Genomic DNA, 23,957 nt, shown 5'->3' on the forward strand with positions numbered 1-23,957 from the left:
CAAGCTCCTACATGAAGTCCTTCTAGTGGATTAACATCACCTGTTCTCTCACAAGACTGTTCCCCATCCCACACTTGGGATCATAACAAAAACAGGTTTATCTCTCCTTCAATATATGATTAAGAGCAAACTGTGGCTCTAATCATTGGGGTTTGGGGCTTGGGTGACAGTTTGGTTGATAAAGTGCCTGTCAGGCAATCATGAAGACCTAAATTTGGATCTCAGCCCCATGTAAAAGTTGGCTGGTACAGCATGTCTATAAGCCTGGGGCTGGGGAGATAAGACAAATGATTCCCAGGCAGCTTACCCAGTCAGTTAGTCACAGGTTTAGTGGGAGACTCTGTTTCAAATGTGGAGAATGACTGAGAAAGACAGCAATGCTGACACCCCTGGCCCCAACGCATGCATGTGTGCATGCAGCTATGCATGCATTTATGTGAACATGTGTATAAACCATCACTATGCATGGGTACACCCAAAACATTGGTATTTGCATATGTATAAATTCTGTGTGACTTAAGTTCTTAAAGTGTATAGAAGACACTCATTCCAAATGAAACAAGGACCTAACTATGAAACAACTATATAAAACTTATTTCGAAAGGAAATAAAGTTGTCTTGAGGGCCTTTATTTACATTTAAAGATACTATAGAATTTTTTTTAGTCCCTCTTTTTTTTCTTCACTTTTATTATATTCCTTTCTGTTCTTGTTTAGATCCTGTTTTCTCTTTCTCTCAGATGCTTTCATATAAATAAATACACAAAGATGTCCAACACTACAATTTGAGATGTCAAGTCTACAATTAGAGAAGAAAGGAGTATAGCTTATAAATACATCTTTAAACGATTAAAAGATGGCAGTGGAAGTAGAACTCTGTGTGTGTGTGTGTGTGTGTGTGTGTGTGTGCGTGCGTGTGCATGTGCACGTGCACACATGCACACACTCACCACATACACCAATATAGAAGGCCTGTGAAGGCATAATCCACATGATCTGTAAATGCAATGAACAAAACCAGGAATGAGATGGAGGCAAAGAAGCCCATAGCCTTTCAATCATCTTTAGTAGTTTGTCAGTTAAGAATACATACTGGGTAAATATATCTTCCCGCCCTGGGCAGCTTCTTCCACTGCCATTTCACCTATGTGGCCTTGTGAAAACCCCCTGTCCCTCAATGTCCTCACACTTTTATTTTTTTCCCCATTATCCTATTGCCCTCATCCACGTAGATGTTTTCATTATTTGTAAAGATGTAAAAGCAAAGACTCAGTGTGCAGAATTAAATACTATTGATCCTCTAATAAAGTCTGCTCTATGCCAGTGTCTAAAAGTTGTCATATTATCCATGGTTCTCTGTGTGTATGTGGAGCCTACTGGGTGAAAGGTGTTACAGATGTTTTGCTGTGTGAAACATGTCTCTTCATCCAAAGCTGTTTCCTTTTTCCCAGCCCACTCTGCCCACATAAAACTCCAGTTTCTGACCCTTGCTGGCTCCCTCATACCTACCTTTCTACTTTTTTACTTTCTGAAATACCCCTCCTCCTATGCCCTCAGTCATCACTTAATAACCTCAAGTGTCTGTAATACTAACTTTACATCTGCTTTTAGCGAAGGAAAGAACTTTTATGAAAAGATCCACTCTTTCTAGATGGATTTTATGTATTTGATTTTTATTATGGGGAAACACCAAATATTGGCCTTCATATCTAGCTCTCTGTTGATTAAAGATTTTAAACAGTGCTTTATAATCTGAGCAAATATTCCCTTATCACCCCAAAAGAAATGTGAATGTCAGTGTTCATGAAGACTTCATGGGTATCCGAGTAAGATTTGAGATGCCTCCTTCCTGCCCGTCATCTTGTGCTCTGCGTTTCATCTGTAGAAATCTGACATTATCCTTGGCTGTCAAGTGTCAGTCCCAATCACGTCAGTACTGAGCTGCTTTCTGTCGGGCACTCATCCAGCTCATGGAGGCTAGATAACAATCTAGCCTCAATGATGGGAAAGCTAGTTATAGTCTGAAAAGGCTGGGAAGGTCTCTGCCTCACCCCCACCTTTCGTGCCTGGTAGAATCCTGATGAAAAATACTAGCTTCTTAATGTCAGCCTTAGAAATATGCTATATTCTACTTCTATTTAAATCAAACCTTGTTCCTCCACCCCAATTTATTGAATAAGTTAGAGATCTATGGCCTTTTATTGGACATTAGACGTGTAGATTATATTATATTCAGAACATGCTTTTATGTTTTGCTCATGTTTTTCTATTGCTAGGTTTACTCTTTTTAAAAAATTTTCTCTATTTTTATTATTTCTTTTTTCATATACATTTATATTACACATAAGTAAAAATACATACAGCAAGAAAAAACACAAAACAATCAGGAATTATATAAATGTTATATTCATAGTGTTTTGGTTATTTGTATTTGGTAACCTTGAAGAAAGCATCTTTCCTATCTTGGTAAGTCTAAAATTCTGAATGTAAATCAATATCTATCATATCTCATCTCTATCAACTTAAAACATCTATCTCGACCTAAAAACATCCTAACCCCTAAACAACTAAGCTTAACTGTAAGACTAAACTATCTGGTCTTCAACTCCATCAGAGACTTAAAAAGGAATAAAATTAATTACCTGAGTAAACAGGAAGTGCAGGTTAGCAGCTTCCAAAGTGGAAAACAAAATGACAGTTTGGTGCCTGAACAGTCACCCAATATTCTCTATAAAGTTGGAGCATCATCTTCAGCCTTCTGGATCAATATATCTGACAGACATATTTGTGAGGCAGGAACTATGGAGGACACTGTCTTGGCAGAGTTTTGCCACCAACTCTGTTTGCATCCAAGCTTGCCCATTTTTAGGCAGAATTCTGTCTGTGGCAGAAACAAGGACATTTTGCACAGTGGCTGGTTTGCTGCATTTGAAGCCATCTCCATAAGGAGGTTCTTTGATGCTCATCATCTTCTTTGAGGTAGGCTGGGTGTTACCAGGAGTTAACCTGTCTTGTTGTCAATGAATCTTTAAAATAATAAAAACATTTTTAAATGCCATATTCTGCAGGTCTCTGAGGCTTTTGAAGACCTTATCTATTTTACCTTACATATCTGTAATATCATATCTATATGTTAAACCAGCCATTGTACAAAATGTCCTTGTTTCTGCCACAGATAGATTTCTGCCTAAAAATGGGCAAGCCATTGTAGCCAGCCTCCTGCCCAGGCTGCTGGCACTGAATCGGCACTCCCTAAACAACAGAAACTAGCTGGGTCCATTCTGGTGGGCACAACAAGACCTCCCATGATTTAGAGAGCCGTGGGTCGTGCCTGCAGGGCCTAATTGCTGACCTACAGCGAGCGGGGAGTATCCTGGCTGTCACTGGCAGAAAGAGAAGATACAGGGGATTCCAGCCAGCGGTCTGAATCGCCATTGTCTGGGAGTGTCCTGGCTTACAGGGGCGTGGAAATTGCTGCCTCCTTGGATACTGCCAGTGGCCTGAAACCATATTGTCTCTGGCCCACCAGGCACTGATCCTGTAATCTCCAACAGGCAGATCCTAGCTGGGTCAGCTCTTGCAGACCCAGCAAGAACTCCCAAATTCATGGGAGAGGCAGCATGCTCCTACAGAGCAGAGGCAGAGCTAAAAGACAGCTGCAGCCCAGAAGATCTGATCTACCTGGTGTCTTGGCTACAAAGCAACAGGAAGGACAGGCAGCTGGGATCAACCTACACAATCAGAGAGCTTGTGTGCTGACCTTACTCTAGAGCCCAAAACTGCTGGTCTGAATTACAGCAGTAAGGTGAAAAGGCCCAAACAGAAACCTACTTTGCAAGACTCAGCCTGGAGCCTAAGGTGTTGAGAAAAATCTCCAGGAGTAGAACCTGAATCACCTGCCTGGTCCAGGGAAATACTCCTTGATTCCCACAGGCAAGGGCACCCTACCTATAATCAGGCAGAGGAAGAAATTAGGAAAATTACTCCCTTCACGATAGCCACAAGCAATATAAAATATCTAGGAATAACCCTAAGCAAGCAAGTGAAAGACCTATTAGAAAAAAACTTTAAATCTCTGAAGAAAGAGATTGAAAATGACATCAGAAGATCGTGGGATCTACCTTGTTTGTGGATTGGGAGAATTAACATAGTAAAAATGGCCATCTTACCAAAAGCAATTTACAGATTCAATGCAATCCCTATCAGAATACCTACAAAATATTTTGAAGATATTGAAAGAACAACTCTCAACTTCATATGGAGAAACAAAAAGCCCAGAATAGCAAAAACGATCCTATAAAATAAAAGATCCTTGGAAGGAATCTCCATACCTGATCTCAAGCTGTACTATAGAGCAACAGTAATTAAAACAGCACGGTACTGGCACAACAATAGGCCAGTGGATCAATGGAATCGAACTGAAGACCCAGAGATGAATCCACACACATTTGGTCACATGATTTTTGACAAAGAAGCCAAATTCATTCAATGGAAAAACGACAGCATCTTCAACAAATGGTGCTGGTCTAACTGGATGTCTACATGTAGAAAAATGCAATTAGACCCCTATTTGTCACCATGCACAAAACTCAAGTCCAAGTGGATTAAAGACCTCAACCTAAAAACAGAGACATTAATCCAGTTAGAGGAAAAAGTGGGGAAGACTCTGGAACACATAGGCACAGGAGACAACTTCCTGAACAGAACACCAACAGCCCAGGCCTTAACATCAACAATTAATAAATGGGACCTCATGAGGCTGAGAAGCTTCTGTAAGGCAGGTGACACTGTCAAGAGAACAAAGCGACAGCCTACAGACTGGGAAAAGATCTTCACCAACCCTTCATCTGACAAAGGTCTAATATCCAAAATATATAAAGAACTCAAGAAATTAAGCACCACCAAACCAAATAACCCAATAGAGAAATGGGGCTCAGAACTAAACAGAGAATTCTCAACAGAGGAATATCAAATGGCTGAGAAACACTTAAAGAAATGCTCGACCTCCTTAGTCATCAGAGAAATGCAAATCAAAATGACACTGAGATTCCATCTTACACCCATCAGAATGGCTAAGATCAATAACTCAACTGACACCACATGCTGGCGAGGATGTGGAGAAAGAGGAACACTCCTTCATTGCTGGTGGGAATGCAAACTAGTACAACCACTTTGGAAATCTATCTGGCGCTTTCTCAGAAAACTGGGAATAAGGCTTCCTCAAGACCCAGTTATTCCACTCCTTGGAATATACCCAGAAGATGCACTACCACACAACAGGTGCATATGCTCAACCATGTTCATAGCTGCCTTATTCATAATAGCCAGAACATGGAAACAGCCTAAGTGTCCCTCAGTAGAAGAATGGATAAAGAAACTGTGGTACATTTACACTATGGAATATTACTCAGCTATTAAAAACAAGGAATTTCTGAAATTTGTGGACAAATGGATTGAACTAGAAATTATCATAATGAGTGAGTTCACTCTGAAGCAAAAAGAGTTAAATGGTATATACTCACTTATATCGAGACACTAGTCCAAGGGGTACGTCCCCATGGAAAACTTTACCTACCAGGAAAATGGGTCAGAGGGGAGGACATCCTATTGAGACTTTAGGTGTGAGAAGCCTGGGAGAATGAGGAAATAGAAGGATCCAGAGGGTCCTGGAAAACTACAGGTGGGTCTGGGCCCTGGGGTCCTCCTCAAACTATGGCACCAGTCAAGGAAAATATAGGCAGTAAACTTCGAACCCCTACCCAGACTAGCCGATGGACAGGACATTCTTCACCGTTAAGTGTAGAAGGAGATCTGACTTTCACACAAACTCTGGTGCCCCATATTTGACCATGTCCCTTGGATGGAGATGCCTGGTGGCACTCAGAGAAAGGATAATAGGTCATCAAGAAGAGACTCGATACCCTATGAGCATATACAGGGGGAGGAGGTCTCCCTCAGTCACAGACATAGGGGAGGGGAATGGGGGGGAAGCGGGAGGGAGGGAGGAATGGGAGAATACAAGGGATGGGCTAACAACTGAGATGTAATTTGAGTAAATTAATAATAAAAAAGGAAAAAAAAATAAAAATGGGGAAGCTTGAATGCAGACAGAGCTGGTGGTGAAACTCTGTCAATGTGGGGTTATTTATTTACTTTGTTTTCCTGTGTAAAGTTACCCTCCTTGTGTTGGAGTTTTCATTCTAGTATCTTCTGTAGAGATGGATTTGTGGCTAGGTACTGTTTGAATTTTGTTTGTCATGGAATATCTTGTTTTCTCCATCTATGGTGATTGAAATTTTGCTGGGTGTAATAGTCTGGGTTGGCATCTGTGGTCTCTTAGTGTCTGTATGACACCCGTCCAGGCCCTTCTGGCTTTCTTAGTCTCCGTTGAGAATGCAGGTGTAATTCTGGTAGGTTTGCCTTTATATGTGATTTGGCCTCTTTCTCTTGCAGCTTTTAATATTCTTTCTTTGTTCTGTCCATTTAGTGTTTTGATTATTATACGGCGAGAGGATTTTCTTTTTTGGTCCAGTGCATTTGGTGTTCTGTAGGCTTCTTGTGTATTTGTAGGCATTTCTTTCTTTAGATTAGGGAAGTTTTCTTCCATGATTTTGTTGGAAATATTTTCTGGCCCTTGCAGTTGGGAGTCTTCTTTTCTTTTGCTTCTGTCCCTACGATTTTTAGGTCTGGTCTTTTCATAGAGTTCCAGATTTCTTGGATATTCTGTGTCAGAAGCTTTTTCGATTTGATATTTTCTTTGATGGCTATATCCATTTCATCAGTCATATCTTCTATCCCTGGTGTTTTTTCTTCCATCTGCTGAATTCTATTGGAAATGGTTGTGTCTGTAGATCCTGTCCCCTTCTCTAGGTTTTCTGTTTCTAGGACTATCTCAGATTGTGTGTTCTTCATAGCTTCTATCTCCATTTTAAGGTCTTGAAACCTTTTATTCATTTCCTTCTCCTGTTTGATTATAGTTTCTTTAACCAATTTGTTCAATTCTTTCACCCTTTTCTTTGTGTATTCCTGTTCGAGTTTTAGGGATTTATTTTCCTCCTTTAAAGCCTCTATCATTTTCATAACCTCAGATTTGAAATTCTTCTCTTGTGTGTCTGCTGTGATAGTATCTCCAGGGCTTGTTATGGTAGTGGGACTGCTGGATTTGGGTGGCATCAAACAGTCCTGGGGATTGTGTTCTTATGCTGACTTCTTCCCATAGTGATGTGTCTGGTTGGAGCGTGTGCCCAGTGCCTGCTTGGATCTTGAACTTTCTGTGGATTTGCTGGGTGACCTGAGGTCAGATCCAGTTGTGTTCCCGACTGTGGTATCTGCTTGGTGATAGAACGCACAGATACTGGTGTTTTTGCAGGCCCCAGCTGGCTCTGTACCCCAGGGAGTTCAAGAGCTGCCCAGCAGCCAAGGGCGTGGCACTTGTACAGTCGCCTGGTGGCTGCTTGGGTCCCTGGTAGCTTTCTATGGCTTTTTTGGGTGACTCAAGGCCAGATCCACATGTGTTCCCAACTGTGGTGACTTCTCGGTGCTAGAACCCACAAACACTGGTGTTTTTGCAAGCCAAGGGTCACTCTGTGTCCTGGGATTTCAGAAGCTGTCCACTAGCCAGGTATGTGGTGCTAGCCCTCGGAGGCTGTACGCCTGCCTGTTTCCATGGGAACTCAGGACTTCTCTGTGTTTTTTGCAGGGTGTCCAGAATTGGGCTCCACACAATTTGGACCCCTCTCACCTGTAAGTCACCAGTACTGGTGTTTTGTGTTTCTCCGATTGGTCCTTAGGTTCGTGATTAGTCACTGCTTTCCTGCTGATCAAACCAGGTATGTGTTAGGTGTTGACATCTTGGATCTCCCCTGCTAGGTTTACTCTTGAACACATAATTTCTTCAAAAATATAAATCAATATGGAGTCAGAATTAATATTCAAAGAACAACTTGTGGTCTGTGCTATAGGACTTCTGGGGAGATCTACTTGAAATTTGAAGGTCTAAACATACATTCATTCTTTGGACTGCCATCTCTTCTATGGAGGTTTAACTAGGAATGGCTCCCATGGACTCATGTGTTTGAAAGCTTGACCCATAGGGAGCACTATTCCTAGGTGTGGTCTTGTTGGAGGAAGTTGTCACTGTGGCGGCAGGCTTTGAGGTCTCACATGCTCAAGTTATGCACAGTGTAATACAGTTTCCTTCTGCTGCCTGCAGGTCACGATGCAGCACTCTTAGCTCCTTTTCCAGCACCACGCCTGTTTGCACGCCACCATGCTTGTTGCAATGATGATAACAGACTAAACCTCTGAAAGGGCAAGCCAGCCCCAATTAAATGTTTTCCTTTATTAGTGTTGCTGTGGTCACAATGTCTCTTTATAGCAATAGAAGTCCTAAGAACAACACTTTGGTAAAGAGAGTCTACTTTCTTAATTTATTATAATTTATCCAGAATATTAAATATTAAAGGTGAGCCAAGACACATAAGGTATATTTTTTTCTCTGAAAAATAAGGCTTATTATTGAAGGTATACGTTGATTTTTCAATGTTGATACTACCTTTCAAATTGCTTCCATCTATAATAAATAACTTTATCCAAGAGAAATAGGTATTTTCTACTAAACTTGCTTATTTCCTTTGGAAACTGAGTGCAGATCCTCAGAACGTCTCCTCAGCGATGAGTTCTGTGTGTTCCTACTTTGAATGATAAAACTGCAGCCACATCCCATCTGTTGTCACAGCACTCTGCAAACACATTTTCATCCCACACATACTTACTGCAGTGTCACAAGATCATTTGTGTGAGTGCAGCCCTCTAAACTTGCCTTTCCTGCACTGGTTTTGGTGATAATACATCAAACCTTTACTGAGGTATGCCTTAAGTAGCCTCACTACACTTGCTGTAAGAATATTATAAAGGAAGTTCTTCAATACTCATATAGTGTTTTTGTTTATTTGTATATGAGTTTAATTTGGTTGGCCTTGCATCCGGAATAGGTTGGCTCCCCCCCCCCTCCAGGCAATTAGTGTGCTTTTATCTGATAGAATTTGTGAATTGTTTCATTAATGACATTTCTCTCATTTCTGACAAACACCTAAAGCTAAATTCCTGGTGCATTGAAACAGATATGTGGAAATCATCCTTATTTTTCTCTCTGATTGTTATCATTGTCTTTTTTTTTCTTACTCACTTCCAATGGACTTTCTCATGTTGACTTCTTTCTTTTTATTCCCTTCTGAAAGTTATTCTGAATAAAGTCCCAAGTATAAAGATATTTGCCTCCCTCGGCTATCAACACTTTGTGAGTAGAATAGTATTGCTTCTTTATCAATTTGCACGGAGATCTGACAAGGATTTCATTATATGCTTGATAAATATTTATTAAAGTAAACCAAGTAGGCTCACCATTATGTAATTGAAAGGAACCATCTGGTAATTTGAGCAATGTTATTTTTCTCTTCCATGGTAAGGCAAAATTAAAGTTTAAATCCAAGTGTCATCTATAGACAAGAAGGGAGAAGATGCTGCTTATGTGTACTAAAGGAGACTAGATGAACTCAACCAAGTTCCCTACTTTTAAATAAGGATGCTGACTGTAGTCCTTTCATTATATATGCAAATATATATACATGTATATATGTGTTACACACACACACACACACACACACACACACACACACACACACGTATTCTCACACACCCTGAAATGGCCTTGAACTTCTGATTCTTTTGCCTGCCTCTGCCTGGGATTATAGGCATGCACTACCATGCAGGAGGCTTTCATGGCTTATAAATCAAGGAAAATAATGATGCTTAAAAAAAAAAATCTACCATAGACCTTTGGATATAACTGCTACTAAATGCATATTGTTTAATGAGCCTGCCTTTCTAGGTACTCTGTTGAGAAACACTGATTTGGAATGTTTGACAGGGATAGTCTGATTACTTCTGTTTTTCTTAGTATAAAATTTAAAAACATGCCACTGAACTTGGTTGCTCACGTAAACCAAAGTGATTTGGGATATTTGGCAGGGAACACTAGACTTTATTTTTTTTCTCAGACTAAAGTATGAAAATGTGTCAAAAGCCATTACACTCAAGACTGTTGACCCACGCTAGAGCAGTACAAAAAGATATCTGCCTACATGGGCAATGTCTTTCAATGACCAGCTTCCCCTAGCACTTCCAAGTCTTGATTCACCATAAATAAGATACCATGATAACATACTATCAGTTCCTTAAAGGCAACAAACCAACACAGCAAATTCCATGTTCTTTTTTTTTTTTTTTTTTCACCCTCATGGGATTTACTAGGATACAAAATGCTACCAAGTTATTTGTGGGTATTGAAATTTAGGATAAGATGTAAATAAAATAAGATTGTGATAGGATGGCCTTTTATGATTAGTTTTTCCACTTAATTCAGTCCATAATTCTTTCTTCTAAATGTCTTCTACACTTGTAACCTTGTAGCAACACATCCTCATGATCTCATCCAGCAACATAATGCATCTATGGCCAGGCTCCCTGTTTCCACCTTTTATTTTGCATTGATCCCATTAGACTACTTCCAAGTGCTGTTTCCATCACATCTGTTCTTACCTGAGAGAAAGAACTTAGAGACTTAGAGTAACTTCTCTAAGTTGAGCAAATTAACTACAAACTTTGCTTCTCATAATCTCCTCTTTCCTGGTTCCAAGCTTGGCATAGCAGAATGTTTTTTGTTGCACTATTAGTATTCACTGTGGGTGTTGGTATTGATTGCCCTGTTAAGTTATCTGAATTTGCATACAACAGGACATGGATAGATTTAGTTTTGGATGACCCTATACCTGGATACCTGATGGTTACCTGGTTGCAATTTGTTGGCTATTACCTAGTTATGGTTTTGTTACCTAACTATTACTTGGTTACAGTTTTTTTTTTTTTTTTTAAATAAAAAGCCTGCCTTAGAAGCAGGCCAATGGCGGTGGAGAGATGGCTCAGTGGTTAAGAGCACTGATTGCTCTTCCAGAGGTCCTGAGTTCAATTCCCAGCAACCACATGGTGGCTTACAACCATCTATGATGTGATATGATGCCCTCTTCTGGCCTGGCCATTTTGTTGTATGCTGAAAACAATTTAACCTTGACCCACAACCAGTGCTGCTTTTTGTTTGTTCATAATGTTTTGTTTTGAGACAGGATTTCTCTGTGTATCAGCTCTGGCTGTCCTGGAACTTGCTCTGTAAACCAGTCTGGCCTGGAAATCATAAAGCTCCACCTGCCTCTGCCTCTTGAGTGCTAGGATTAAAGGCGTCTGCCCCTACTATCAATTCCTTAAAGGCAAACAAACCAACACAGCAAATTCTATGTTCTTTTTTTTTTTACCCTCATGGGATTTACTAGGATACAAAATGCTACCAAAGAAATAAGATTGTGATAGGATGGCCTTTTATGAATAGTTTTTCCACTTAATTCAGTCCATAATTCTTTCTTCTAAATGTCTTCTACACTTCTAACCTAGAATAATTATTATTACCATTTTATAAGTAGTTTGTCTAAGATCATAAAGCTAGTAAATTAAGATTGAAACCTAGGAAATCTGGCTGCATCCATGGGTTTTTAACCAAAAAGAAAAAACAAAATTACAACAAACAAACAAAACCTAATAATTTGAGATGGAATCTAAAAATCAGTGTTCAGCCTGAAGATCTATAAATGATTGCTCTAGGATAACTTATCAGATTTCATGCATATCAGATATTTACATTATGGTTCATAAAAGTGGCAAATATATAGTTATAAAGTAAAAATGAAAATAATTTTATGGTTGGGGGGTCACCACAACATGAGAAACTGTTTTAAAAAGTCATAGCATTAGCAAGGTTTGTTGTAGTTCAAGAATAGCCACATAAACCATTCAGACACCAATCAGACACCATATCAATGGTTTATTGAACGCACTACTCCAAGACTGACCATGACCAGGGACACTGGACTCTGTGTCATTGGCCGCTGCCTTCTTCTTCTTCTTCTTCTTCTTCTTCTTCTTCTTCTTCTTCTTCTTCTTCTTCTTCTTCAATATTTATTTATTTATTATTATGTATACAGTGCTCTGTCTGTATGTACACCTGCAGGCTGAAGAGGGCAACATATCACATCATAGATGGTTGTGAGCCACCATGTGGTTGCTGGGAATTGAACTCAGGACCTCTGAATAGAGCAGTCAGTGCTCTTAACTGCGGAGCCATCTCTCCACCCCTGTTGGCCTGCTTCTAAAGCAGGCTTTTTATAAGAAAAACTGTAACCAAGTAATAGCTAGGTAACAAAACCATAACTAGGTAACAGCCAACAAAGTGCAACCAGGTAACAATCAAGTATCCAGGTGTAGAAAGCAACATTACATCATTTTGGTTTTTAAAAAAAAAATATATATTATTAATTTATTCATATTACATCTCAATTGTTATTCCATCCCTTGTATCCTCCCATTCCTCCCTCCCTCCCATTTTCCCCTTACTTCCCTGCCCTATGACTATGTATGAGGGGGAACTATTCCCCCTGTATATGCTCATAGGGTATCAAGGCTCTTTTTGGTAGCCTGTTATCCTTCCTCTCATTACATCATTTTGACTAGCTAGACAAAGTGTTTCTAACTGGCCTTCAATTTGATCAGTTCTCTAGTTGGGGGAGTTTACAGAGTATCCAGGAAACAAAGTATACAAAGTTTGAGAAAGAAAACCATAGAGACATCATCATTGGAAAGCAGAGCCTGAAAACTTGAACTTAATTTCACCTTATAATCAAGAGAGAGGCTAAAAAACAAAATGGCTACAATTATGCCATGTTCACGGCTGAAGCAGATCTCAGCAAGTTGAGAACCATTGCTCTAGAAAATAACCAAGACTGTCCAGGATTTATGTACAAGAAGGAATTCCCTGTATTTAGAAAGGATTTTCCCCTCTAAATATAATGATTCTTTAGCCCAAACATGGTAAAGGCAACATGCTACCTAGCTAGCTCCTTCTCAGTTGATCCCTCTCACAAAGAAACCATTCATTTCATCAATACACATTTGAAAGTGTTACAGAATTAGCGAGGGGTGGAGTCTTTGCTATGATCCTCTTGGGATTTCTCTGTGTAGCCCAAGCTATCCTGGAACTCACTCTATAGACCAGGCTGGCCTGGAACTCAGAGAGCTTTACCTGCCTCTGCCTCCCAAGTCCTAGGATTAAAGGTATGAGCCACCACTGCCTGGTTCAAACTTGAAGATTTTAATGGTATAAAATAATGACCCAAGCCAAAAGGACCACGAAAACAATCAATGTCTTATCATTTAAAAGGGAAGCTTCGAACAGAAATGCTGTCACATTTACAAATAGAGAACTGACCAGAAGCTCAACATAAAACAGAAAATATTCAGGCCTAGTGTTTCAAGTGTAAAGCAACATTATATCTAGGTTCTTCTATATGTTATCTAGTACAGTGAAACTTCCTCCCAAAGCCTCATGAGAGCCAACAGTAACACCTGTACTGCACCTGGATTGAATGGCGCCCTTATGTTGCTAGGCTAGTATTAGCCACAATAAGAATACATACCATGGCTAGCTAGGAATGCTATTAATCAGGGGCCCTGATTAATATATAAGGCATATTGTGACTCTTAAAATATACAGATCTCTTAGCTTTATTTAGGCACATAAAAAGACCCATCTCCTCTATTATAAATATCCCTTAGCTACTCTTTGTAGAAGTAGTTACAAATGGAAACAAAGAAGGATAAATGTTCTTCACAATTAATTCTAGTCATGTCAATAAAATAAATCCCAGAACAAGTACTGTAGCATCCTTAGTACTTAAGAAAATGGGCATCCTTGGAGCAGACCTTCAGCCCCAACACTGAAGAACACTGTGATTATTCTGAAAGTCAATAGTGTTTTGAACATAGGTTTAAAAAACTTCAGGCAAAGATGTTTTGTAACAGTTAATAATTCTTGAGATTTAATTATCTCAAACCATCAATGATTAGTTTGCTGAAGCAACAATTTAAGAAGTTATAGGTAGAATAACTTCTTACCACTTTCCTCTCCAAACTAAACTTAAATCCTTGGGAATTAGTGTATTATTCAGCTTTCTATTGCCATGATAAAATACCTGAGAAAATCAATTTAAAAGAGGGTATTTTATTTTGCCTCACAGTTGCAAGGGTAGCTGTTTATAGTGTTACTTTGTTTTGTTGATTTGAAGTCTGTGGTTATGTAGCACATCATGGCAAGGATACTGTGTTGTGGGCAGTGTTCATCTTGTAGGGTGAGGAAGGAAAGAGAGAGAGAGAGAGAGAGAGAGAGAGAGAGAGAGAGAGAGAGAGAGAGAGAGAGAGAGAAGGATATTTTTCCTGCAGGGGCACACCACTACTAACTTCCATCAGGTAGATTCCATACCCTAATGTTTAACTACCTCCAGAGCCACAAGTTCATGACCAAAATTTTTTAGCATATGAGCCACTGGTGGGCCTGAATCTTAAAAAGTACAATTTAGCGTATGGGTAGTCTTTTAGGCATTTTATGGTAGATAGCTTCTAAGATGAGACTTAATGGTCTACATTCCTTAGTACTTAGTCCTTCTAATAATGTGCCTTTGAACTTGGGCTAAACCTAATGACGTGCTTTGGAAAAGTAAACTAATGAAAAAACAATAGCTACTACTCCCAACATTAGGTTACATAAAAGATTGACGTTTGGGCCAGTGAGGTATCTTAGCAGGCAAAGGTGCTTGCCACCAAGCCTGAAGACCCAAGTTTACTCAATCCCTAGGACTCAACTTGTGCTCTACCATACATATGATGCTCCGCAATAAGTATAATTTAAAAATAAAATAAACGTGTTTTGTACAAAGGCTGACTTGTCCTCACCTACTCTCTTGCTTATGCACTGTGGATCAGGTGGCAAGGATTTGAAGAAATCCATGACCAGAACCTCTTGAGGGGTTGAATCCACTGTCTTTAGAATCAGTATGGAGTGATTGTTACCTAGTTGACATCAGTATAGCCTGTGGAGAGACCTTTAGAGAGCCCATATAAGCCATGCCTAGGTGGCTGATTACTAGAAACTGTGATAACATATTCATTTTCACATAGTGAGGTGTGGGGCCCTTTCTTAGGTATCAATAGATAGACTACTGAAGTATTCAGAAGTGTTCAGAGAAAGCCAACAATGTCTTGTCTAAGGAATGACTGAAACACTAACGTGAAACCATGCACAGAATGTGACGTTACAAAGACAGTTTTTTTTTTTAAATAATGTATTTACTTTTATTGTATGTACATTGGTGTTCTGCCTGCATGTCTGTCTGTGTGAGGGTATCTGATCTTGGAGTTACAGTTTAATTGTGACAAAACACAGCTCTTTCATATCAAATGTAGGTGACAAAATTCAAATTTTCATTGCCACTTTAAAAGTAGATGACCAACATTTAAGCTGTGGAAAAACTGATGCTTTCATGGTCATTGCAATAGGCCTAACTGTGAGTTATGACTTAGCGAGTGATTTCAACTGCTTTGAAATAAAAAGCAGCCTCCAGATTTTTAAAAACTGTTGGAGCAACATTATCATAGTGACCATATAGTAGAGGAATTATGAATAGCAAAGCTAAAGGAATCTATTAGCTAGCTATAAGGCCTCTAAAACTGATGAGTCAAGTAAGTAATAAAAAACATGTGAAGCCAGGGGTTGTTTTTTGTTTTGTTTTGTGTTTTAGGTTTCCCTTCAGTTTCCAATGTATATATTAACAGTGTATATTTGCATATGTAGGTATAACCTAGATTTGACTTTCGGTTTTTCTTTTAGGTTTTTCGAGACAGGGTTTCTCTGTGTAACAGTCCTGGCTGTCCTGGACATGCTTTTTTAGACCAGGCTGGCCTCGAACTCACAGAGATCTGCCTGCGTCTGCCTCCCGAGTGCTGGGATTAAAGGCATGCACCACCATGTCTGGCTATAACCTAGATTTTATAATACTAATTTTCACAAAAAATTCTGCATGCAAAACACTACATATAGAGTAGATATTTTCTGTTTTGGTTTTCAAAAAACAGTGATAAGAATCCTATAAATTGACACCTTGCCAACAAAAATGACCCAGAGTTTAGAACACATTAGGGAAGCCAAGTGTGTGTGTGGGGGGTGGGGTGGGGTGGGGTGGTGGTTTGTCATGAGGGAGAGGAAGTAGAGTGACAGTACAGTGTCCAGGGCAGACTATCTTGGAATAGATTATTCAATAATCTGTTTCATGAAGAAAGTATCATCTTGGGATTACTGAGGTTTAAGGCAAGTCCAAAGCCAAGGTAAAACAACACTATGAACAAAGACAGCTCAGGAGTAAACTTAAACATACTTTTATATAGTCTAACTCTAGCCCAAATTTGGCTAATGTAAAGAACTCAATAGACAGGCATAAAAAGTCGAACCAACAAAATTACAACGTGGAAACAATGACCTTTCATTCCCCCCTAGTCCTCAAGATTTGTTCATTCTTTTTCTCAAAGGTATAAATTGCTTATCTTCAAAGGCCTTGGTTTATTGCTGTTTTTAAAAAACTCTGCAGAGAACTGTATGATAGGCCCATGGTGTTCAAGGGGAAAGAAAACTGAGTGGAATAGAGTTGTAGTTTTTTGAAGTGTATTTCAGAGCACATGAATTGATCAGAGAAGTTAAAGATTAAAATGTCACATGAGATATTTACAGCCCAGCAAGCTCAGTATCTTCAGTCTTAGTTTCTTTTTCTGTAAGTTTCAAAAAGGACAGATTTGCCCCCATTCCCTTCCTCCCCCTACCCCCGCCCTCTCTCTCTCTCTCTGTGTGTGTGTATGTGTGTGCAGTCTCCACTCCTAGACATGGTGGGAGATGGGAAGAGGTTGTGATGTCAGGATTCTGGTGACAGTCCATAGAGACAGAATACAGAAAAGAATGTCTTTTATTGTCACTTGAATTTTGTTTCTAATATCTTGATCTTAGAGTCTTGCCTTTGTACCAATAAAACCGGAACTATAGCCTCTGTGTTAAATTTGACTAGGACTAAAATTAGATATGAGGGTTGAAAAATGGCCCAGCTTCTCCTTTTCATTTTGCTGCAGTTTGAATGAAGAGAAGTTGGCTCAAACAATTAACTAGAACTGCAACTGTCTGGATGGCGGTGTACTTTGAGCCAACTCTGGTTCAGTGGGAAGGTTATCCAGTTCTTAAGTCTCACTTATGTAGAGGTGAGAGGCAGCTGGTGTAGATACCTGTCTGCAGGGTTGTGTGTGCTAACTCTGACCAACATGGCATGGCAGCAGAGTGCTTATTCAAAAAAATAATTATCTCAATTTTCTTGTAGTCTAGCCTAAAACTTCATCTTCACCAATTAAAAAAAAACAAACAACTTAAAACAGGCCAAATGTAATATCAAAATATCTTGAACTCTCTCTCTCTCATGAGGCATAGCAGTAATGAAGTTAGTCAAGTTATAAGTAGACTATATTTACGTATTATCGTCATGGAACTATGGAGTTCCGCTGTCCTCCTCCTCCATTTAATTAGTCACTCTCATAATTTCTTTCAGTTTTCAGATGGTCTGGATCATACTCCTTAATCCCCCAATTTTAAGTGGATACCAAATCTTCCTGTGTCTACCTCCAAGTCATCTATCCTTTCACTCATTTATTGTTCTTGTAATGTACTTAGTACCCTAATGTACAATACCCTGTGGTAAGCATACTGTACTTAGTAAGACAGACACAGTTACTGCCATCATAGGGAAGTCCAAACAAGAGGTAAGTGAGTAAACAATTTCATAGTACGTATGTAAGCCATTCTGGTGATGAAGGTGAGGGTAGTCCATGGAGGCAATTCTAACTTTGGTTACGGAGAAGACTTAGTAGGTTCTTAATGGGCTAGTGGACATATTAAAGTTCAGAAAAAAATATAGGCAGAAGAGTGTCCTTTAGGTATATTTCACACAATTTTACAATTAGTATTTCATACTTTTTTTTTTTTTTTTACTAAACAGGCCTGTGGAGAAGGTTTTTATATTAGATTGCAGTTAGAAACACTCACGCTCTGCCCTGCTCTACGGTGTGTGTGTGTGTGTGTGTGTGTGTGTGTGTGTGTATGTGTGTGTGTGATATGTGAATGTATGACATCAAAACACAAGCACAAAATATCTATTCTCTAGCTGCGGAGATAGCCGAATTGGCAACGTGCTTGTACCAGCATAAGAATCTGAATTCATCTCTGGCATCCATGTAAAAATTGGGCACAGAGGCACCTATCTCTAGTCCCAGGGCTGGGGAGACAAAGATGCCTGGAGCTCTCTGGCCGGTCAGCCAACCTATCAGTGAACTCCAGGTTCAATAAGAGACTCTGTCTGAAAAATAAGGTGGAAAGGAATAAAGGAAGACACCTCTGGCATATACATCCCTCCTCCACTTCTCTGTCTGTCTGTCTGTCTGTCCCTGCCCTCTTCTGTCTCTCTCCCTACCTACCTACCATCCATCTTAGCTATCATTTGGGTCTTCTGAAGGATTACTTTCATGTAACATATAGTGTATTGAGGACTAAAAAGGTCCATAATTTTTCCCACTAAAAAAGTCCAACTAGCAACTGCTCTCAAGTATACAGTGCTATCCCTGTTGCTCCATGTTCTGCCCACCAGAGTCCTGACTAGGAAACTAGGCAGATGGCCCTTCTCTGAGCACTTCCTTGGCTGTCTCTCCCATCTTCTCAACACAGCCACAGTGCCTTGACTCAACAGCTGAGTTAATTAAAGATCACACTATAGGAAAAGGACACTGTAAAACCGAGTTAAAATAGTCTTTCTTTGTAGTCATAGATCAAGAACCCTATTTATACCTTCACCAAGTTCATGTCAGTGGCTTTTTACAGCACCCAAGACAAAAACATGGCGGTTTCATGTGAGGGAGATGGACAGGAAATACTTAAACATCCACATTGCCAACATAATCAGAGGTAGACAATAAATACCAACTGGGATACTCTGACAGCCTTTCTGGGAAGGTGACTTCATGGGATCACTCTGAAGGAAGGGATCTGAGACCCGAAGCACAGAAAGGAGCTGGTCTGTGAAAAGGGCAGAAGAGAGTTGCAGAAAAGGAGACTACATCAAACTCTTCCCAGGAGCCTCATGCCCTCACATCTTGTTCTTCCTATTTTTCTTGTATTGAAAATAGATTTTTTAGCCGGCTGATGGTGGTGCACAGAGGCAGGTGGATGTCTGTGAGTTCGAGGCCAGCCTGGTCTACAGAGTGATTTCCAGGACAGCCAAGGCTACACAGAGAAACCCTGCCTTAAAAGAAGAAGAAGGAGAAGGAGAAGGAGAAGGAGAAGGAGAAGGAGAAGGAGAAGAAAATAGGTTTTTTTCATACAATAGATTCTGATATGGTTTCCGCTCTCCAGCTCTTCCAGCTCTCCCTCACGACCTTCCTCACCAGCCAACTCCAAACTCTGGCTGTCTCTCCTTAGAAAACAAACATGCATCTAAACAATAATAAAACAGATACGATGGAGGATAGGACAAAAGAAACAGAAGAGCAAACAAAGCACCAGAAACACATCTAGACAGGGGACACACACACACACATACAAAAACACAGAGCTCTTACAGTGAGGAACTCCATAAAAACAAAAAACCGGGGGAGGAGGTCCCCCTCAGTCTCAGTCATAGGGGAGGGGAGTAAGGGGAAAATGGGAGGGAGGGAGGAATAGGAGGATACAAGGGATGAGATAACCATTGAGATGTAATATGAATAAATTAATAAAATATATTTAAAAAAACAGAAAACCGGAAGCCATGGTATGTATACAAAAGACCTGTAAGAAAAAGAAAACAAACAGCCTAGACAAAACATCATGAAACAGAGACCCTCCAAAGTTCCAACTGAGTTCCTTTTGTGTTGGCCATCTCCTGCTGAGCATGGCCCTGCCCTCACCTCTTCACCTATACTGTCTTCCTCACAGCGGGGCCACTCTCTCCAGACAACTCAGGTCTTGTTTGTGGGGCCTGGCTCCTCCAGGCTTCCTCCATTTCTGACAGAACACTTGTGTCTCAGGTTGGTAGGTCTGGGTTAAATGAGCTTCCAGCACAAGACTGAAGAAGTCCCATGCCGGAGCTCATCTGCACTGTCCAGGCACCCCTGTTTTTGTATCATCACTGAGCCGCAGAGTCATTGAACGAATTATTAATCCAAAACCCTTTGTTTTCCTTACCTGTTCTATCCACCTGTTTATTTTTCCAGACCATGTTGTAAGCCTTATAGTTCCCGTAAGGTCAGAAGGTCAGCTAACTTCGCGAACACTCCACCTGCGGCTCAGACACGCCTGTCAGCACACTCCGGTAGCCCCGGGAGACACCCACCTACCCCAACCGCAAGCAGAAGGCGCCTGGATGACGTCACCAGGGTCTGCGGACGGTGCGCGAGCGTGATGTCACGAGGGCTGGCGGACCTGTCGTGAGGTCACCTCGTGGGCGGGGCCGGGCTCAAGTCCCGGTGTCGTCACGGGCGGGGGCGGGCCTCAAGCGTGTCAGCGCAGCCGAATCAAAACAAGCCCGAGACCCGCCTTTTCCCTCAGGCTCCCTAGCGTCTCGCTCAGCTCGCGGGCCCGTTGCGCCCGCGCGGCTGCGAGCCTCGGGTGGCCGCGCGTGGCCGCGCCGGCTTGTGCCGGGGAGGGCGCGGCGGCCGGGATGGCGCTGCGCGGGCCGCGCGGCGGGGCGGTCGCCTGAGGAGAGCGGCCGGCCCGCGCTCTCCGTGGCCGCCCCGGTGCCGCGGGGAGCCGACTTCGTGGGCGCCGGGCACGGGACACCCGTGAGCGGGCCGGGGAGATGCCCAACCCCAAGAACAGCAAGGGCGGCCGCAAAAACAAGCGCGCCAACAGCAGCGGAGACGAGCAGGAAAATGGAGCCGGGGCCTTGGCGGCGGCGGGTGCGACAGGCGCGGCGGCCGGAGGGGCCCTGGTGGCGGCCGCGGGCTGCGGGGCGGTGTCGCCGGGCGCGGTGGGCACCGGCGGCGCGGCGGGCCCGGGAGGTTCGGGTACGGGCGCCGCCAACGCCACCGTCTCTGCGGGGGCTGCAGCTGCGGGAGACGCCAAGAACGGTAAGACGACAGCGGCGGGGCGAGCGCCAACTTCCTCCCCGACGGGCGGGCGCGGTGGCGGGGCCCTGGGTGGCGCGGGCGGCGCGTGGACAATGCGAGTCAGGAAGTGCTCGCCCCGCCTCACCGCCCCGCCGTGGCTTTCCCTTCGCGGTCCCCACGCGGAGTGGCGTGGAACTGGGCTGCGGGCCCAGCCGGGCTCGGGACTCGGAGGGGCGCCCGGGCTTGCTTGTGCGGCGGCGGCTCTCCGGTGGTGGCTACCTGCTACCAAGGGTGCCAGAGCAGGCTGAGTCTGGAGTGTCCCAGGCTAGTGGGAGCTAGCCAGCCAGCTAGCAAGCAGAGGTGCTAAGTTAGAGCAATCTGGCTGAAAACTTCTCTGCTCACCCCTGACCCACCCACCTTTGCCCCTAATGAGGAAAAGCTTCCATTTCCAGCAGATGTAGGCCTGCTGCCCTGATTGCCACAGGTGGAGAGGACAGAGATTGAGAGGGGTGCTCTGTGTGTGTGTGTGTGTGTGTGTGTGTGTGTGTGTGTGTGTTTGGGTGTGTATTCTTTTAATTCTGTGTCTCACTTGAGGAAGGAAGAGAATCTGAACTTGACTTCCGTTCCCAGCTTAGAGTTTTTTGTTTTTGTTTTTGTTTTTAAACCTCCTGTATAATGGTTTCACATTTGTTTTTCCGACAGAAGCCTGGTAATCTTATGATCACCTGCATGATCCTTGGTGGTGGTGATGGTGTGTGTGTGGGGGGGCATGTAATAGCTAAGGTATGTCAGGATTTTTTTTTTTTTTTTATTGTGGAGACACGATTTTCATGATTGGATGCTTAACATTTATGTGGACAGTTTTTAAAGTTTTTCTTGTCAGGCAATTTTCCTAGGGAAAGAATGTATATTTTAATCTAAGTAGATGAGACTAGTTATAATAGTTACATTTACTTTTTAACACAATTTTCATTTTTTTAAGCCATTCTCCATGTAGACAATCTCCCTTTAAGAAGGGTACAACACTTTAACTCCAGTGCTTCCATAGGAGATAGACTACAGGCTGTTGGATACACAGGCCCCGCTGGCTGAGCCCCTGCAATTTTGAAATAGGGAGCCTTATTTATCACCAGGCACAAACTTCCTCGTTTGTGAGTATTTGATAATACTCTTGGCTAGCCTGTGCATGTTCTTGCTTTCTTAGTTCTTCCTTCTGATATGAATGGGGTAGGGAAGAAGATACTTAGAACCAGTTTCCTCCTGTACAAACTTGATGGGAGCATGCAGAGCTGTACTGGTCCCTTAGAGGAGTCCTTTACTTTGAGGAAGGCTTAGAGTGGCCCTTTACCATCAACTTCCCAGTTCTTTTTATTTTAAAGGCTTATTATGTAAAGGCCAAATAAAAGCCCATTGCAAATAATAGCTGATTGACGAATAATAGCTATTATTCATTTAAAATATTAATCAAAATGATTATTAAATTATTGTTATTTAATATTAAATACTAACATTAATTTTAAGCAAACAACTTTTAATATGTAGTGTTAATAGTACTGTATTAGATAGGGACTGTGTTGGTGGTTATACATTAGGGCATCCTTGGTTCTCATGAAGCCCGCGTTGCTGTACTGTTTTACCATTGAGAAGGTTTTTCTTTGGCAAGTGGTACCTCCTAGATTGAAAAAATTAAGCCAGCTATGATGTCTCTGCTATTCTTTTGAAGAAGAAAACTAGTAGATTTAGCAATATTGTATATACCTGTGTAAAGCTATGTATTTCTGATAAGGACTTTATTTTATTAGACATGGACAAAGAAACAATGGGTCCCTACACTGCTATAACCACAATCTCAGAAGTGTCAGATTCAAGAGCAGTGAGCTGAATTTTATGGAGCCCATTATTGGTGTTGCATTTGGTGACTGGCTTGCCATAACTAGAAGAGTTGCTTTGTGTTTCTGAAGACAGTGTTAATGTGGATCTGAGCCCTACACAAAATGAATAAGGAAACTGTGTGTGTGTGTGTACACACACACACACACACACACACACATATAGTGTAGATGTGAGGGAAAGGTGATACTGGTGAGTTTTTATAGGAAGGAACAATCATGACAACAAAGGTTCACTTTTTCTTTTCTATGTAACTGTTGTGTTTGTGCAAACAGCATACTTTCTGAGGTCAGAAAACATCTTTCAGGAGTTCTCCCCTCCTTCCATGTGGATTTTGGGTATTGAATTCAGGTTGTAAGTCTTAGTGGTAAGTGCTCTTTCCCACTGAGCCATCCTACTTGGCTCAAGACTCAATTATTTTTAAATTTTACATTGATTGGACTGCTTTACAATTTCTAAGTGTATTTCAAGTTTTGCTTGTCATAGTAGATCCAGGATTATAAATTTTTAAAAAGATAACTAAATATTGACAGTCTTTTGTTGCTGTTGAGACATCTTAGCGATATAGCCTTCTGGCAGATGTTAAACATGTTTCACATCTGTTAAAATTTTAATGGTTTGTTCTGATCAAGTCAGTTTTTAATCTGTATTTGCATGGAAACTTAATGACCAGTTAAAACTAGTAGTTGTTTCAGGTTTATAGAGTGGTTTTATGTGCTGTAGGTGTGGGCCATTGTAGTTAGCAGAGCAGGGTACTATTAGCTCTTCGATGTTCATTGTAAGTATAAATAATTCCTTGCTATAAAGAAGATTGCTAGCCAGGTGAAGTTTGGGGAAACCATAGTGTGGTTGGAGATGAGGAAGTTGAACTGGTTGGTATTCTACATTTGAATAAGAATGCAAAGAATATTGTACCTCTAGTTTTTAGACACTAATTTATGAAGCCTGCAAGATTGGAGGAAACAAGCA

General features: G+C 41.4%; 1 protein-coding gene across 1 annotated transcript in view; it reads left to right on the forward strand.

The window, feature by feature from the left end:
• The first annotated feature begins 20,730 nt into the window (after positions 1-20,730).
• Positions 20,731-23,957, forward strand: part of Heca (hdc homolog, cell cycle regulator) — a 43,745-nt gene continuing 40,518 nt past the window's right edge. The window contains exon 1 of the mRNA XM_051164594.1: positions 20,731-21,119. Coding sequence (XP_051020551.1) covers positions 20,849-21,119 — 271 coding nt within the window. The 5' untranslated portion in view covers positions 20,731-20,848. The remainder of the gene's footprint in view (positions 21,120-23,957) is intronic.

The sequence above is a fragment of the Acomys russatus genome, chromosome 21 (genome assembly GCF_903995435.1).
Source record: "Acomys russatus chromosome 21, mAcoRus1.1, whole genome shotgun sequence".
Taxonomy (NCBI): Eukaryota; Metazoa; Chordata; class Mammalia; order Rodentia; family Muridae; genus Acomys; species Acomys russatus.